General features: G+C 39.8%; 1 protein-coding gene across 3 annotated transcripts in view; it reads right to left on the minus strand.

The window, feature by feature from the left end:
* Positions 1-19,007, minus strand: part of MTSS2 (MTSS I-BAR domain containing 2) — a 251,462-nt gene that overhangs the window by 21,602 nt on the left and 210,853 nt on the right. The window contains exons 9-11 of one of the 3 annotated variants that reach the window (XM_053702330.1): positions 14,732-14,829; positions 4,758-4,884; positions 853-927 (exon numbers count right to left, since the gene is read on the minus strand). In XM_053702330.1, coding sequence (XP_053558305.1) covers positions 853-927; positions 4,758-4,884; positions 14,732-14,829 — 300 coding nt within the window. Of the gene's footprint in view, positions 1-852; positions 928-4,757; positions 4,957-14,731; positions 14,830-19,007 lie in introns of all 3 variants that reach the window. The other 2 variants (XM_053702322.1, XM_053702313.1) reach the window with 2 other exon arrangements.

Consider the following 19,007-nt stretch of genomic DNA (forward strand, 5'->3'; position numbering starts at 1 on the left):
TCCCTTTAATATTCTGATCTGAACTATGTTTTTAGTGTTTTATCAAACCAAAAACAATGGTTTTTATTAACATGTGAAATGAACAAAATACTAAATTAACATAAAAAAGCTAATGAGGCCCATTTATCAAGCTCCGATTGGAGTTTGAGGGCCCGTGTTTCTAAAGACCGCTGCTCCATAACCCTGTCCCACTACTCTGAGCAGGTGGACAGGAATCGCCACAATTGAACCCGATCGAGTACGATCCGGTTGATTGACACCCCCCTGCTGGCGTCCGATTGGCCTCGAGTCTGCAGGGGGCAGCGTTGCACCAGCAGCTCTTGTGAGCTGCTGGTGAATTGCTGAATACGGAGAGCATATTGCTCTCCGCATTCAGCGAGGTCTGTCGGACCTGATCCGCACTGTCGGATCAGGTCAGACAGACCTTTAATAAATAGACCTCAATACCTGCTGATTATAACAAGTCAAAATTGTTTTTTTTTCAAGAATTCAAGGCTGTTGAATTTATATAAAAATGATGCAAAAAGCTATTAAAAAAGTATTTTCTGATGGACTGAAAAAAGTACTGTCAAACTGTTCCTCTGGCCATATGGTGCCGCAAATGCATTTGAAATTCTTGTGATGTGTGGTTTATTGTGGATTTAGAAATGGATTGAAATTGCTTCTACTATGAAAACCCTGTGAAAAGCATGGAAGACACTTCTCATGGGCACTCCATTGTGAAGTTCCACTGTAGATGTGCCAGTACATACTTTGTCACTGTATCTATGTATTCACAGCTGATAACTCTTATACCACTAATTTCATGAAAATTCTACATATATCTATGACTTCTCACAGAAAGGTACTCACTGATGTGGGCGAACTGCATTCACTGACAGACTGACAAGTCTCTGATGCTTCTGATGATGCCGAACTTGAGGACTTCTGAGTAAAGTCAGTAAGAGAGTGGGAAACAGAGGCAGAAAGTTACATCAGGGTAACAACAAATAAAAGCAGAAAGGGTTAAACAAATCAAGGCAATAAAATGTCGGACCTGTGACATTGCTTAATAGAGTTTTATGTTCGCAAGACTCATGTGAAGGCTTGATATATTATTTTCTATCTCACTAGGTGAATAAACGTCATTTTAATTGTTCCATATATTTAGTCATCCATTTCAGTAAATATAGGCAAAAATATATAATATTTTAGAACATAACATTAAGGGCCAGATGAGCTCTCTGGCATGGAGAGAAATCATGCAAAATCTGTGTGGCTTTTTTAGCATTATATTGTGAAGTAGGTGTCACTCCATCACACACAGAACCCTGCATAGCAAAATAAATAGCTCTTAAAGGGACAGTCTAGTCAGAGTTGAACTTTCATGATTCAGATTGGGCATGTAATTTTAAACAACTTTCCAATTTACTTTTATTATTAAATTTGCTTTGTTCTCATGGTAGTCTGAGTTAAAAGCTAAACCTAGTTAGGGTCATATGCTAATTTCTAAGCCCTTGAAGGCCGCCTCTTATCGGAATGCATTTAACAGTTTTTCACAGCTAGAGGGCGTAAGGTCACGTGTGCCGTATAGATAACATAGTGCTCACGCCTATGGAGTTACTTATGAGACGGCACTGATTGGCTAAAATGAAAGTCTGTCAAAAGAACTGAAATAAGAGGGCAGTCAGCTGAGGCTTAGATACAAGGTAATCACAGAGGTAAATAGTATATTAATATAACCGTGTTGGTTATACAAAACTGGGGAATAGGTAATAAAGGTATTATCTCTCTTTTTAAACAATACATTCTGGAGTAGACTGTCCCTTTAAGCTAACATTTGCCTTTATAAAATTGTTTAAGGGACCTTGTATCATTGAGGAGACCTATTAGATAATCTCACCAGAGAGGAGAGCTTTAGATCACCAGCTGTATACAATCTAATATACAACCAGTGGTGAAAATATTTTTATTCTGTGAAATTAATTAATTTAAAACTGTTCTCTAGCATAGCCAGTCCGTTTTTTCTATTCACTGGAGAGTGTTGACTACTGCCTGCTACGGGCGTCACTTTCTTCAGATACATATCTATCTATCTATCTATCTATCTATCTAACAATCGGCTAGATTACGAGTTTTGCAGTAAGAGCTGCTCGGTACTAACTTGCAAGTTATTGTCACCGCTCACTTACCTACAGAGCTGGTATTACAGGTTTGTAAAAACCCGGCGTTAGCAGGCAAGAAGTGAGCGTAGAGCAAAATTGAGCTCCATACCGCACTCCAATACCAGCGCTGCGGTAAGCTGGTTTTACGTGCTCGTGCACGATTTCCCATAGACGTCAATAGAGAGAGACGGCTGAAAAAAAGCCAAACACCTGCAAAAAAGGAGCGTAAAGCTCCGTAACGCAGCCCCATTGATTCCTATGGGGAAAGAAAATGTATGTTTACACCTAACACCCTAACATAAACCCTGAGTATAAACACCCCTAATCTTATGCTTATTAACCCCTAATCTGCTGCCCCTGACATCGCCGACATCTACATTATACTTATTAACCCCAAATCTGCCGCGCCTGACATCGCCGACACCTACATTATACTTATTGACCCCTAATCTGCTGCCCCCGACATCGCCGACACCTACATTATACTTATTAACCCCTAATCTGCTGCCCTGACATCGCCGACACCTACATTATACTTATTAACCCCTAATCTGCCGCCCCTGACATAGCAGACACCTACATTATACTTATTAACCCTTAATCTGCTGCCCCCAACATCGCTGACACCAACATAATGTTATTAACCCCTAATCTCCCATCCCCAATGTCGCCGCAACCTACCTTCACTTATTAACCCCTAATCTGCCGTCCCCAACGTCGCCGCAACTATACTAAATTTATTAACCCCTAAACCTAACCCTAAGTCAAACCCTAACACCCACTAACTTTAATGTAATTAAAATAAATCTAAATAAAACCTACTATTCATAACTAAATAATTCCTTTTTAAAACTAAATACTTACGTATAAAATAAACCCTAAGATACCTACAATATAACTAATAGTTACATTGTATCTACCTTAGGTTTTATTTTTATTTCACAGGCAAGTTTGTATTTATTTTAACTAGGTAGAATAGTTACTAAATAGTTATTAACTATTTACTAACTACCTAGTTAAAATAAATACAAATTTACCTGTAAAATAAAACCTAACCTGTTTTACACTAACACCTAACCTTACAATACAATTAAATAAATTACATAAATTAAATACAATTAACTAAAAACAAAAAACAAACACTAAATTACACAAAATAAAAAAAGAAATTATCAGATATTTAAACTAATTACACCTAATCTAATAGCCCTATCAAAATAAAAAAAGCCCCCCCAAAATAAAAAAACCCTAGCCTAAACTAAACTACCAATAGCCCTTAAAAGGGCCTTTTGCGGGGCATTGCCCCAAAGAAATCAGCTTTTACCTGTAAAAAAAAAAAAATACAAACAACCCCCCAACAGTAAAACCCACCACCTGCACAATCAACCCCCCAAATAAAATCCTAACTAAAAAAAACTAAGCTCCCCATTGCCCTGAAAAGGGAATTTGGATGGGCATTGCCCTTAAAAGGGCATTTAGCTCTTTTTCCGCCCAAACCCTAATCTAAAAATAAAACCCACCTAATAAACCCTTAAAAAAGCCTAACACTAACCCCCGAAGATCCACTTACAGTTTTTGAAGACCCGACATCCATCCTCAACGAAGCCGGAAGAAGTCCTCAACGAAGCGGCAGAAGTCTTCATCCAACCATTGGCTTATAGAATTCTATCAGCCAATCAGAATTCAAGGGACACCATCTTGGATGACGTCATTTAAAGGAGAATTCATTGTTCCCGGTTGGATGAAGATTTCTGCCCGGTTGGATGAAGACTTCTGCCGCTTCGTTGAGGACTTCTGCCGGCTTTATTGAGGATGGATGTCGGGTCTTCAAAAACTGTAAGTGGATCTTCGGGGGTTAGTGTTAGGCTTTTTTAAGGGTTTATTGGTTGGGGGTTTTTTTAGATTAGGGTTTGTGCGGAAAAAGAGCTAAATGCCCTTTTAAGGGCAATGCCCTTTTCAGGGCAATGGGGAGCTAAGGTTTTTAAGTTAGGATTTTATTTGGGGGGTTGGTTGTGTGGGTGGTGGGTTTTACTGTTGGGGGGTTGTTTGTATTTTTTTTTTACAGGAAAAAGAGCTGATTTCTTTGGGGCAATGCCCCGCAAAAGGCCCTTTTAAGGGCTATTGGTAGTTTAGTTTAGGCTAGGGTTTTTTTTATTTTGGGGAGCTTTTTTTATTTTGATAGGGCTATTAGATTAGGTGTAATTAGTTTAAATATCTGATAATTTCTTTTTTTATTTTGTGTAATTTAGTGTTTGTTTTTTTGTAATTTAGTTAATTGTATTTAATTTATGTAATTTATTTAACTGTAGTGTAAGGTTAGGTGTTAGTTACGGCTAAAAAAGTGTGTGGTGCCCCGAAACCTGCAAGACTCGTAATACCAGCGGTAGTGAAAAAGAGCCTTAACGCTGCTTTTTCACTCATACCGCAAAACTCATAATCTAGCCGTATGTTTTTTGGATTATAAAAGCCCCTTCACAATTTAGAAATTGCAACTGCTATAGAATATCTAGAATGTAACCCAAAACCCCATGCAATGTAATGAATAGAAATACTCTAAAAGTTTAAAAGAATTAAAGTCAATGAAAAACATAATTCTAATCTCTGATACTTTACCTGGCTGGTGATGTCTGAGGGCATTGGTGATGGTGGTTTGGAGTAAATGGCTTCATGAGAGCTGCATCCTGAATCGTGGGATGATACACTGACCAGGCGCTGGGGACCCCCAGTGGGCTGCGGGAGGCTACGATAGCGACACGTGGAACCCGGTGAGTGCGGGTGCGAGGCAGCTGGCCAGGAGGGGGCAGTCTTTGTACTGTGGCAAATGGGAGGGGAGGGCAGAGGGTTGAATAGGGCAAAGCTTTGACAAGGGAAGTGTTAATGGTGTTGACAGCACATGGTAGTGTAGGAGAAGGGATGTGAAGGGCAAAACACTAACACAAAGTGAATGTGAATGTGGGTCAATCACAGAGGTCACGTGTCTGTAAGAGTCAGTGAGTAGGAAGTATTTTTAAGGAGGAGTACTCCAGAGCTGATAGAATATAAAGGTAGTTGGATATACCTGGGCAAGTATCCCCTATATGACTCACATGGTGATTTACGGTCTCATGTATGTAGCAGTATGTATCTAGCATTAAAGTGATTTATTTCAGCCCTAAAACTCCATAACTAGTGGTCAGACCATAATGCATATATAGTGATCTGCAAATATGAGAGAGTGGGAGACAGGGAAAGAGAGTAGTCTCATTCATATATTCAACTCACTATAGTAGAATCATTTATGGCCCTATTTCCAGATTGTCAGAACTTTAAATTATATTTTTGGACATAATCAATTAAATGAGCATTAAAGCCATTTATATGTTTCTAGTAGAGATTGAATATTAAGCCTTGCAAATGATCTGCATACAAAGTTTTCAAACATTTGAAGCTGCCATACGTGCACTGTTTTGCATTATAGTGTCAGGCCCCTTGCAAAGTCTCTTCCCTATTTATAAAGCGCTGCATTATTCATTCTATAGTATGTGTCTGGGCCACACTGTTTAATTCTGCAGGATGCACTCTAGATTTTATGGGTTTAGGGCAGTGCTTTCCAAACTGTGTGTCGGGACACACTAGTGTGTCGGCAGCAGTGTGTAGGTGTGTCCCTGCTTCAGCACAATTTTTTTTTAATTTTTTTTTTTGGTTTCTGACTTTCCGCCTGCCTGCTACGCATATCACATAGTTGACACGTGATTGATACCTAGGGGGACACAAATCATCTTAACCTATTGGCGCAGCTCAGTGGGAACTGAAACTATTCCCATTGGCGGCACATTGGCTTCTGACTGCACGTGTAGTCTAATTGGCTCGTGACTGCATGTGTAGTCAGTGAGTGGAACAGCAGTGTGTATGCAGCGCGGGCAGTAGTCAATCGGACCCACCGAGCTCTGAGGGCTGCAGCTTAAACGTTGAGCTGAAGTCAGTGGGGGTTTTTTTGCAGCTAGCTCCCAGTAGTGCATTGCTGCTCCTGCTCTTGATATATGGATAGGATGTGGAAGCTTAAAAATGCTTGATGATGAGATGTGAGTGTCTTTATCTAATATTCCACCAAATATTCAGAAATTGTGTTCATCCCATCAACCTCATACATCCCATTAAAATAGTAAGTAGCTATTGGTGTTATTAAACTTTTTTTAAATTCTTGCACATACTTACTGTTACTTGTAAATACATTTTGTTATTATATAATTTATGTATGTGTCTGTATCTCTTAAAGCAAATTAGTTTAACCTCCTGTTTGCTAGTACAACTGAATTACTGTGTCGCGAAATGATGTAGGTCTAAAAAGTGTGTCACTAACATGAAAAGTTTGGAAAGCTCTGGTTTAGGGGATAAACACAAATTCCAAATTAATTTACAGCATAGGCATGGAAAAATACATAAAAAAGTACAGTTTTTAATTAATATAATTAAATATTGTATGTTGAATTTCATTTTGAGTTTAAAGGGAAGTAAATATAACTTTTTCTCAACACTACTGAAACTAATGATCATTTTTACTGCTGTTAGAATAATCTCAGAAGTGTCTGTTTACTGGTGTGATCAAGCACTAAAGTAACAGGTTCATCCTGATCAGCCGTACATCCACAAAAGCCTTTTGTTAGTGTGTCAACTGGCAGCAGGGTCAATCGTAAGCCACACTAGCTAAAGACAGGTCATGCGCTAACTGTTGTGCTGCATGACCCATCACAACCAATAACATTCCAGGGAGCATATTCTGCTTTTATCCAATGGGGTGGAGAGTACAGCATCAGATTGGCTGTACTGGCCAATAACAGCATGCTAAAAAAAACATAATTTATGCTTACCTGATAAATTTATTTCTCTTGTAGTGTATCCAGTCCACGGATCATCCATTACTTGTGGGATATTCTCCTTCCCAACAGGAAGTTGCAAGAGGATCACCCACAGCAGAGCTGCTATATAGCTCCTCCCCTCACTGCCATATCCAGTCATTCGACCGAAACAAGGCGAGAAAGGAGAAACCATAGGGTGCAGTGGTGACTGTAGTTTAATTAAAATTTAGACCTGCCTTAAAAGGACAGGGCGGGCCGTGGACTGGATACACTACAAGAGAAATAAATTTATCAGGTAAACATAAATTATGTTTTGTCTTGTTAAGTGTATCTAGTCCACGGATCATCCATTACTTGTGGGATACCAATACCAAAGCTAAAGTACACGGATGATGGGAGGGACAAGGCAGGAACTTAAACGGAAGGAACCACTGCCTGTAGAACCTTTCTCCCAAAAATAGCCTCCGAAGAAGCAAAAGTGTCAAATTTGTAAAATTTTGAAAAGGTGTGAAGTGAAGACCAAGTCGCAGCCTTGCAAATCTGTTCAATAGAGGCCTCATTTTTAAAGGCCCAGGTGGAAGCCACAGCTCTAGTAGAATGAGCTGTAATCCTTTCAGGGGGCTGCTGTCCAGCAGTCTCATAGGCTAAGCGTATTATGCTCCGAAGCCAAAAGGAGAGAGAGGTTGCCGAAGCTTTTTGACCTCTCCTCTGTCCAGAGTAAACGACAAACAGGGCAGATGTTTGATGAAAATCTTTAGTAGCCTGTAAGTAAAACTTCAAGGCACGGACTACATCCAGATTATGCAAAAGACGTTCCTTCTTTGAAGAAGGATTAGGACACAATGATGGAACAACAATCTCTTGATTGATATTCCTGTTAGAAACCACCTTAGGTAAAAACCCAGGTTTGGTACGCAGAACTACCTTGTCTGAATGAAAAATCAGATAAGGAGAATCACAATGTAAGGCAGATAACTCAGAGACTCTTCGAGCCGAGGAAATAGCCATCAAAAACAGAACTTTCCAAGATAAAAGTTTAATATCAATGGAATGAAGGGGTTCAAACGGAACTCCCTGAAGAACTTTAAGAACCAAGTTTAAGCTCCACGGGGGAGCAACAGTTTTAAACACAGGCTTAATCCTAACCAAAGCCTGACAAAATGCCTGGACGTCTGGAACTTCTGCCAGACGCTTGTGCAAAAGAATAGACAGAGCAGAGATCTGTCCTTTTAAAGAACTAGCTGATAAGCCTTTGTCCAAACCCTCTTGGAGAAAGGACAATATCCTAGGAATCCTAACCTTACTCCATGAGTAACTCTTGGATTCACACCAATAAAGATATTTACGCCATATCTTATGGTAGATTTCCTGGTGACAGGCTTCCGAGCCTGTATTAAGGTATCAATGACTGACTCGGAGAAGCCACGCCTTGATAGAATCAAGCGTTCAATCTCCATGCAGTCAGTCTCAGAGAAAGTAGATTTGGATGATTGAAAGGACCTTGTATTAGAAGGTCCTGCCTCAGAGGCAGAGTCCATGGTGGAAGAGATGACATGTCCACTAGGTCTGCATACCAGGTCCTTCGTGGCCATGCAGGAGCTATCAGAATCACCGATGCTCTCTCCTGTTTGATTTTGGCAATCAGTCGAGGGAGCAGAGGAAACGGTGGAAACACATAGGCCAGGTTGAAGAACCAAGGAGCTGCTAGAGCACCTATCAGCGTTGCTCCCGGGTCCCTGGACCTGGATCCGTAACAAGGAAGCTTGGCGTTCTGGCGAGACGCCATGAGATCCAGTTCTGGTTTGCCCCAACGATGGACCAGTTGAGCAGACACCTCCGGATGGAGTTCCTACTCCCCCGGATGAAAAGTCGGACGACTTAGAAAATCCGCCTCCCAATTCTCTACGCCTGTGATGTGGATCACTGACAGGTGGCAAGAGTGAGACTCTACCCAGCGAATTATCTTTGAGACTTCTAACATCGCTAGGGAACTCCTGGTTCCCCCTTGATGGTTGATGTAAGCCACAGTCGTGATGTTGTCCAACTGAAATCTGATGAACCTCAGTGTTGCTAACTGAGGCCAAGCTAGAAGAGCATTGAATATTGCTCTTAACTCCAGAATATTTATTGGGAGGGGTTTCTCCTCCTGAGTCCATGATCCCTGAGCCTTCAGGGAGTTCCAGACTGCGCCCCAACCTAGAAGGCTGGCATCTGTTGTTACAATCGTCCAATCTGGCCTGCGAAAGGTCATACCCTTGGACAGATGGATCCGAGAAAGCCACCAGAGAAGAGAATCTCTGGTCTCTTGATCCAGATTTAGTAGAGGGGACAAATCTGAGTAATCCCCATTCCACTGACTTAGCATGCATAATTGCAGCGGTCTGAGATGCAAGCGCGCAAATGGCACTATGTCCATTGCCGCTACCATTAAGCAGATTACTTCCATGCACTGAGCCACTGACGGGCGTGGAATGGAATGAAGGACACGGCAAGGATTTAGAAGTTTTGATAACCTGGACTCCGTCAGGTAAATTTTCATCTCTACAGAATCTATAAGAGTCCCTAGGAAGGAGACTCTTGTGAGTGGTGATAGAGAACTCTTTTCCACGTTCACTTTCCACCCATGCGACCTCAGAAATGCCAGAACTATCTCTGTATGAGACTTGGCAATTTGAAAGCTTGACGCATGTATCAGGATGTCGTCTAGATACGGAGCCACAGCTATGCCTTGCGGTCTTAGAACCACCAGAAGTGAGCCCAGAACCTTTGTAAAAATTCTCGGGGCAGTGGCCAACCTGAAGGGAAGAGCTACAAATTGGTAATGCCTGTCTAGAAAGGCAAACCTTAGGAACCGATGATGATCTTTGTGAATCGGTATGTGAAGGTAGGCATCCTTTAAGTCCACTGTGGTCATGTACTGACCCTCTTGGATCATGAGTAGGATGGTCCGAATAGTTTCCATTTTGAATGATGGAACTCTTAGGAATTTGTTTAAGATCTTTAGATCCAATATTGGTCTGAAGGTTCCCTCTTTCTTGGGAACCACAAACAGATTTGAATAAAATCCCTGTCCTTGTTCCGTCCGCGGAACTGGATGGATCACTCCCATTACTAGGAGGTCTTGCACACAGCTTAGGAATGCCTCTTTCTTTATCTGGTTTGATGATAACCTTGAAAGATGAAATCTCCCTTGTGGAGGAGAAGCTTTGAAGTCCAGAAGATATCCCTGAGATATGATCTCCAATGCCCAGGGATCCTGAACATCTCTTGCCCACGCCTGGGCGAAGAGAGAAAGTCTGCCCCCCACTAGATCCGTTTCCGGATAGGGGGCCGTTCCTTCATGCTGTCTTGGGGGCAGCAGCAGGCTTCCTGGCCTGCTTGCCCTTGTTCCAGGACTGGTTAGGTTTCCAGGCCTGTCTGGAATGAGCAACAGTTCCCTCTTATTTTGAAGCGGAGGAAGTTGATGCTGCTCCTGCCTTGAAATTTCGAAAGGCACGAAAATTAGACTGTTTGGCCTTTGATTTGGCCCTGTCCTGAGGAAGGGTATGACCCTTGCCTCCAGTAATGTCAGCAATAATTTCCTTCAAACTAGGCCCGAATGAGGTCTGCCCCTTGAAAGGAATGTTGAGTAATTTAGACTTTGAAGTCACGTCAGCTGACCAGGATTTAAGCCATAGCGCCCTACGCGCCTGGATGGCGAATCCGGAATTCTTAGCCGTTAGTTTAGTCAAATGAACAATGGCATCAGAAACAAATGAGTTAGCTAGCTTAAGCGTTCTAAGCTTGTCAATAATTTCATTCAATGGAGCTGTCTGGATGGCCTCTTCCAGGGCCTCAAACCAGAATGCCGCCGCAGCAGTGACAGGCGCAATGCATGCAAGGGGCTGTAAAATAAAACCTTGTTGAATAAACATTTTCTTAAGGTAACCCTCCAATTTTTATCCATTGGATCTGAAAAAGCACAACTGTCCTCAACCGGGATAGTGGTACGCTTTGCTAAAGTAGAAACTGCTCCCTCCACCTTAGGGACTGTCTGCCATATGTCCCGTGTAGTGACGTCTATTGGAAACATTTTTCTAAATATAGGAGGTGGGGAAAAGGGCACACCGGGTCTATCCCACTCCTTGCTAATAATTTCTGTAAGCCTTTTAGGTATAGGAAAAACGTCAGTACACACCGGCACCGCATAGTATCTATCCAGCCTACACAATTTCTCTGGAATTGCAACTGTGTTACAGTCATTCAGAGCAGCTAATACCTCCCCAAGCAATACACGGAGGTTCTCAAGCTTAAATTTAAAATTAGAAATCTCTGAATCAGGTTTCCCCGAGTCAGAGATGTCACCCACAGACTGAAGCTCTCCGTCCTCATGTTCTGCATACTGTGACGCAGTATCAGACATGGCTCTAACAGCATTTGCGCGCTCTGTATCTCTCCTAACCCCAGAGCTATCGCGCTTGCCTCTTAATTCAGGCAATCTAGATAATACCTCTGACAGGGTATTATTCATGATTGCAGCCATGTCCTGCAAGGTAATCGCTATGGGCGTCCCTGATGTAATTGGCGCCATATTAGCGTGCGTCCCCTGAGCGGGAGGCGAAGGGTCTGACACGTGGGGAGAGTTAGCATAACTTCCCCCTCGACAGAACCCTCTGGTGGTAATTCTTTTATAGATAAAGACTGATCTTTACTGTTTAAGGTGAAATCAATACATTTAGTACACATTCTCCTATGGGGCTCCACCATGGCTTTCAAATATAATGAACAAGTAGGTTCCTCTGTGTCAGACATGTTTAAACAGACTAGCAATGAGACTAGCAAGCTTGGAAAACACTTTAAAACAAGTTTACAAGCAATATAAAAAACGTTACTGCGCCTTTAAGAAACACAAATTTTCCCAAATTTTGAAATAACAGTGAAAAAATGCAGTTACACTAACGAAATTTTTACAGTGTATGTAATAAGTTAGCAGAGCATTGCACCCACTTGCAAATGGATGATTAACCCCTTAATACCAAAAACGGAATAACAAATGACAAAAACGTTTTTTAAACAGTCACAACAACTGCCACAGCTCTACTGTGGCTTTTTACCTCCCTCAATACGACTTTTGAAGCCTTTTGAGCCCTTCAGAGAAGTCCTGGATCATGCAGGAAGAAGCTGGATGTCTGTGTCTGTAATTTTTGCTGTGCAAAAAAAACGCCAAAATAGGCCCCTCCCACTCACATTACAACATTGGGAAGCCTCAGGGAACTGTTTCTAGGCAAAATTCAAGCCAGCCATGTGGAAAAAACTAGGCCCCAATAAGTTTTATCACCAAACATATGTAAAAAAACGATTAAACATGCCAGCAAACGTTTTAAAATACACTTTTATAAGAGTATGTATCTCTATTAATAAGCCTGATACCAGTCGCTATCACTGCATTTAAGGCTTTACTTACATTACTTCGGTATCAGCAGCATTTTCTAGCAAATTCCATCCCTAGAAAAATATTTTAACTGCACATACCTTATTGCAGGAAAACCTGCACGCTATTCCCCCTCTGAAGTTACCTCACTCCTCAGAATATCTGAGAACAGCAAAGGATCTTAGTTACTTCTGCTAAGATCATAGAAAACGTAGGCAGATTCTTCTTCTAAATACTGCCTGAGATAAACAGTACACTCCGGTACCATTTAAAAATAACAAACTTTTGATTGAAGAAATAAACTAAGTATAAAACACCACAGTCCTCTTACGACCTCCATCTTAGTTAAGAGTTGCAAGAGAATGACTGGATATGGCAGTGAGGGGAGGAGCTATATAGCAGCTCTGCTGTGGGTGATCCTCTTGCAACTTCCTGTTGGGAAGGAGAATATCCCACAAGTAATGGATGATCCGTGGACTGGATACACTTAACAAGAGAAAGGGGCTTTTGTAAATGAATGGCCAGAAGATATAAAAAAAACTTGCTATTTTTGGATTAAAACAAAAATCTACTTCGACAACTTACGGATCAATAAAGCTAAATTGAGATCTATCTTCCTGATAAATTTCATAAAGATAAGTAGAGAAGTTCTGCTATATCTCTCACATTGTTATACGCTCCTAGTACTGGTTACACTTTACTAGCACTTGGAACATGTGTGGGGGAAGAATGCCTGCACACAGCTTACAAATGTATGGGCCGTGAGCTGAGTGCACTTTAAAAGTTGTCACTCTAATAGAGATAATATTTCAAATAAAATCTTTGCATATGCATCTCATCTTGTCCCTTTAAGTCCATTTCATATTCCTGAGTGATTTGGTGTCTTTAATGGTTCTATTTCACATTGTCTAAGTATAATGTATAAAGTGTTTTAAAATATTCTAACATTCTTTAATCATTGGGCCATGTACAGAATTGTATCTTAGCCTTTCTGCTTTTTACATATATTCAATCAATGGTCGGTCCACAGCACTTAGATAAAAGTTCACTTTATTGAATACAGATAAAACAAAGAAAGTGACGTTTCAGGGTTGCCCCTTTAATCATACAATGGTATCATTGTATCATGGTATGATTAAAGGGGCAACCCTGAAACGTCACTTTCTTTCTTTTATCTGTATTCAATAAAGTGAACTTTTATCTAAGTGCTGTGGACCGACCATTGATTGAACATATGTTATTTGGGGAGTTTGGCAGCTACCCCCAGGTCTTCACGAGCACTTTCCGCCAGGAGCTGTATCACTGTGAGTTTCTGCTTTTTACAAGGAATCTTGGGTCCCAAACTTATAAAACGTATTCTGTACTTTGGAATGCAGGCCCAGAACCATATAAAGCTACTTGTTTTGAGTAGATATGTGCATTCTGCAGTTTCGTTCACTTCCAAATGCAAAATTAGGAGGCTATTTTTTCGTAGCCAAATATCCTCTTGTACAAGTGAAACACATTAAAATCCGGGTTGATTGACACACCCTGCTAGCGGCCAATTGGCCGCGAATCTGCAAGGGGCAGCATTGCACCAGCAGTTCACAAGAACTGCTGGAGCAATGATAAATGCCGACAGCGTATGCTGTCTGCATTTATCGATGTGCAGCGGACATGAACCCCTATATCAGATCATGTCCGCTTGCACCATAATAAATAGGCCCCTAATACTGAAAATAGACTCCTAGTTCTGCCATCAATGAAACTGCCGAATGCACATGTCTAGTTTTGACCTTCCAATAACAAAAGTACATTTTCAAGTGCATTTACAATTATATATATATATATATATATATATATATATATATATATATATATATATATATATATATATATATATATATATATATATATATGTGTGTGTGTGTGTTACTGATTAATCTAACTGGCTTAAAAGAATTTATACGGCCAGTATTTCATTCATTATAAAAAGTTTTTATCTACCACTATTTAGCTGTAGTTTACTAAAAAATTATCCATTACAAACAAAGGATAAAATTCTTGTTCTCTGTGGTCCCAGGAAGAGTGTACTGTGAGCAGTAACATATACCCTTCCTAACCAGTTTTAAATTGTTATTAATGCTTGCAAAGAAAAAAAATTAACCTTGACCAATTATTATGGAGTTTTAGAGTGTTAGAAGAACCTGTAGATGCTGGTATTGCCCTTGAAATAACCCATTCTCTGTAGTGTCAGTTGCTTTATAGGATCTCCTCCTTAAAACTAATTTCCCATGAACTAGTGTTCTTGTAAAACGTGTTATGTTAGACTAAATAGCTTTTGCTCAGTGTGACAAACTGACCTGCACATGCTTGACTTGCGAGATCCAGAGCTGCTTGGGGAGGATGGGGGTGTCTGATAAGACCAAGTATAATCAGAGCCTTTAAGATCCTTAATAACCTAGAAAACAAAAGTTCACACTGAATTGTATTATATTAGCATCTCCATGCAGCTCTCTTTATTCCTTCTCCACTCTCTTTCTCACATTTTTATTCATGCCGCCTCCTGGCTCAGTGACAGAAACGTGCAAGCAAAAAGGGGTTTATCGCAGGTCTTTGCAATGCGTCGAGTTCAGCGCTCGTTTTACAAGTTGAAAATAAACGCAATTTGCGATTTACACTAGAATGATTACAGTGTCCTCAGAGTTCTAGTTAACTGTTTCGAGAGAGAAAAAAGTTGCACAAAACACATAAAAAATACCATAGAAGCACAGTAACAGAGAGCAGAGGTGCTTGGCCATAAGAAGCGGTAGGCACGCGGCCTGGGGCAGTGCACTGACAGACTTGAAACAGAGTCAGAGAGCAGAATTTTCATAGTTTGCGCGCCTAAACCTTTTCTTTAGTGATTTATTTTTAGAGTGCTCTGTTTATCTTTTATTTGATGCTCTGCTGAGCCAGGGAGCAGCTCTAGGCATGAGCTTTATAATTAATGCAGTGTAGTTTAAATATTTTGTATGTGTGTGTGTCTGAGTTTGTGTGTGTCTGAGTGCTTTTGTGTGTGTGCCTGAGTGTTTTTGTGTGTGTGTCTGAGTGTTTTGCATGTGTGTCTGTCTGAGTGTTTCTGTGTGAGTGTTTTTGTCTGTGTGTGTGTGTGTAAGTGTTTGTGTCAGTGTTTTTGTGTGTGTGTCTGAGTGTTTTTGTGTGTGTGTCTGAGTGTGTTTCCGAGTATTTGTGTGTGCATCTGAGTGTGTTTTAAGTGTGTCTGAGTGTTTGTATGTGTGTGTGCCTGTGTTTTTGTGTTTGTGTGTGTCTGCTTTCTTGGGGGAGGGGGGGGTGACACCATAATTTACCGCACCGGGTGACACCAACCCTAGTGACGTCACTGCATATACATGTTTAAATATGGATATGTATTTGTGTGTATATATATATATATATATATATATATATATATATATATATATATATATATATATATATATATATATATATGTGTGTGTGTGTGTGTGTGTGTATACATATGTATTTATATGTGTATATATTTTTTTACAGACATGTTTACATACATTTATAAACAAATAAATACATATGTACACACATGTAGACATATATATATGTGCATTGGAGCTCTTTGCAGTTAAGTATATGAAAACATGAATAAACATATTTATGCAATATTTAATAAAGTGCTATACTGTGTATTTACTGTTAACATTTTGCATTCCAATGTTCTGCACATAGCAGAATATGTTCTATGTATTTATAAATAGAGATTCATATATATATATATATATATATATATATATATATATATATATATATATATATAGTAATCTGCAACATAGGACTGCACTCACTGGATTTATGTAAAAAATCTCTTTAATTAGGTAACGTTTCGGAGCACGCAGGCTCCTTCCTCAGACCAATACAAAACATGCAACTAAACACTGTGTCTTATAAACATATTGTGCCCCACCCACCACCAAATTAACTGTGAATTGCGCCAAAACTGGGGTTGTCATAGTGATAACCCCTAACCCCCTCAGTGTTACCATATTACTAATCAAACAATTCCTAGGATAATTCATAAAAGCTTCAAAGTTGTATAGGTGGTACAATAAATGCATGAGCCACAAAAAGTGCCTATTACTAAATGTAAAGCTAAACATCCATGTGTTCCAGTACATACATAAATGGATTACTTAGATAAGAGATATATGACTGCCAAAACATTTCATATTGGTGTAAATTAGACCTTCATATGTGATATATAGACATATAGATATATGGCAGTACAGCAGTGCATTACACATAGTCACATCGGTTATACATGTATTAGTCATTACATCAGAGTAGCACTGTGTAACCCTCTTGTTGTGTTTGAACTGTGAGTTCATATTAACGTTTATGAAATGCCGTTCCCACTAGGTGATAATGTATCTGCAGCTGATCTCTATTCAATCAAAATTAGGGACTCGTACTGTAAACCCTTAAAGCAGCATTATCACTCTTACCTTATGTATTACTTAATAATATGTCTGTATATATTGTGTTTTAAGGTCAAATTAGGCTCCCAATCTTCTGTAGGACAGATCGTTGCATGAACAAAAACGTAGCTAAAAGAACGGGCCACTAGATTGTATTAGGCGCCCAGAGAAGCAGCTCCGGCGCCCGTACTGCTCATTAGCATAGCGCATGGCTAATTTACATAAGTTGATGACGTATGCGCGTGTATCTGCGCGTCGTCATGGTGACCCAGCAGGGCGTTAGGCAATATGCGATCGTGACCGCTTGTGTTACATCGTGTTAGCTATAGTCAAAGCCTTAATATGGGACACACTTAAAGGAATATTCCTTTAGCAAGGGCATACAAAAAAAATAAAAAATAAAGTTTTAAAATTTATATTTCACACTGAGTGGGCTGAGAGCATCGTAATGGATGTATATATATGTGTGTGTCACCACTGTATTACTGACATACATCTAAGTGTCTCATAAGGCTAACCACATTATGTATAAAGTTTGTACATATACTTTAAGTTAGGCACACTAAGTATGACAGAGAGACCTTATCCCCTGTAATGTTGATAACAAAAATAATCAAGTAGCAATCCATAGAAATGCAGAAGGCTGTGTAAATCTTTGTAGCCTATTCAACAATAAAACAGCCATAGGGTTAGACTACGTGTGGGGTCAGTTCAGATAGAACTGAAAGTTTTTTACATTAACACATATGTGTATACAAATGTTTAATAATAGTACAATCTAGGACCTTGTGCCTGGACCCTCATGAGTCCATTCAGTAAAACCTCAAAATATATCATTGGTTTACTGTTATAAATGGCAATCAAAGTGACATCACATTCTCCCGAATAGCTTAGTATAGGTTTAGCAATATAGTGTTATTAGATTGTTAATGTCTTTAGGTAAAAAAAGTCTGTATCAGTCCTACTGAAAACAGATCCTGTGTTAAGTTGCCAGGAACAAACACAGTGTACTCCAACTAGTTCAAGAATACCATAGGTGTCCCATTAATACCCATATGTCACGTATTAAAGTGACCTGCTTCCATCACTAAGTAGCCAACACACAGGCCCATAAATGACACTTAAGTTGGACCCACCAAGTGTGTATCACACTAGGGCATATGAAACTCACTGGTTAGTTAACCAACTATAGTGTGTCCAGGCAGGTCCTGTACCTTATCTGTGCTCCGCTGGTCCAACATCATGACCTGACTTGTGTCCCACAATCGCGGGTGGAATGCACCAGGTGCCTCATCACAAGACCGGAATGTAAAGTAGCCATTGTAGCTTAGTTTCAGAGGAAGCAGTGCCAGTCATTGGACATATTCAGGCCTTTGGGGTATAGGGTACCAAGTCTATGAATCCATCTCGCTTCCATCTGGAGTAGGGTGGGGCACAATATGTTTATAAGACACAGTGTTTAGTTGCATGTTTTGTATTGGTCTGAGGAAGGAGCCTGCGTGCTCCGAAACGTTACCTAATTAAAGAGATTTTTTACATAAATCCAGTGAGTGCAGTCCTATGTTGCAGATTACTATGAATACTTACTGATCTGGCACCCTGGTTGGCGACTATTGGACATTGAGAGTGCAGATACACATGGAGGATATATATATATATATATATATATATATATATATATATATATATATATATATATATATATAACAGTCTCTGGTGAACTCTGCACTCAATTTATATTTCAGCCGCCCAGGGTGCATCCAAAAAAATATTCAGTATTTTCAGCAAAAAGAGAGCACTCACCGGGACTACCACTTATACAGCATAATAAGCTTTTTATTAATACAGGTGACGTTTCGGGGGTTCCAACCCCGTCCTCACCGTTTGAGGACGAGGTTGGAATCCCCGAAACGTCACTTGTATAAATAAAAAGCTTATTATGCTGTATAAGTGGTAGTCCCGGTGAGTGCTCTCTTTTTGCTGAAAATACTATATATATATATATATATATATATATATATATATATATATATATATATATATATATATGTATAGGTACAAATATATGTTGTACCAAAATACCATCAGATATATGTATTTATGAATAAATAGAACATCTTCTGCTATGTGAAGAACATTTCTAATGTGAAAA

Source organism: Bombina bombina, chromosome 1 (assembly GCF_027579735.1).
Source record: "Bombina bombina isolate aBomBom1 chromosome 1, aBomBom1.pri, whole genome shotgun sequence".
NCBI classification, from domain to species: domain Eukaryota; kingdom Metazoa; phylum Chordata; class Amphibia; order Anura; family Bombinatoridae; genus Bombina; species Bombina bombina.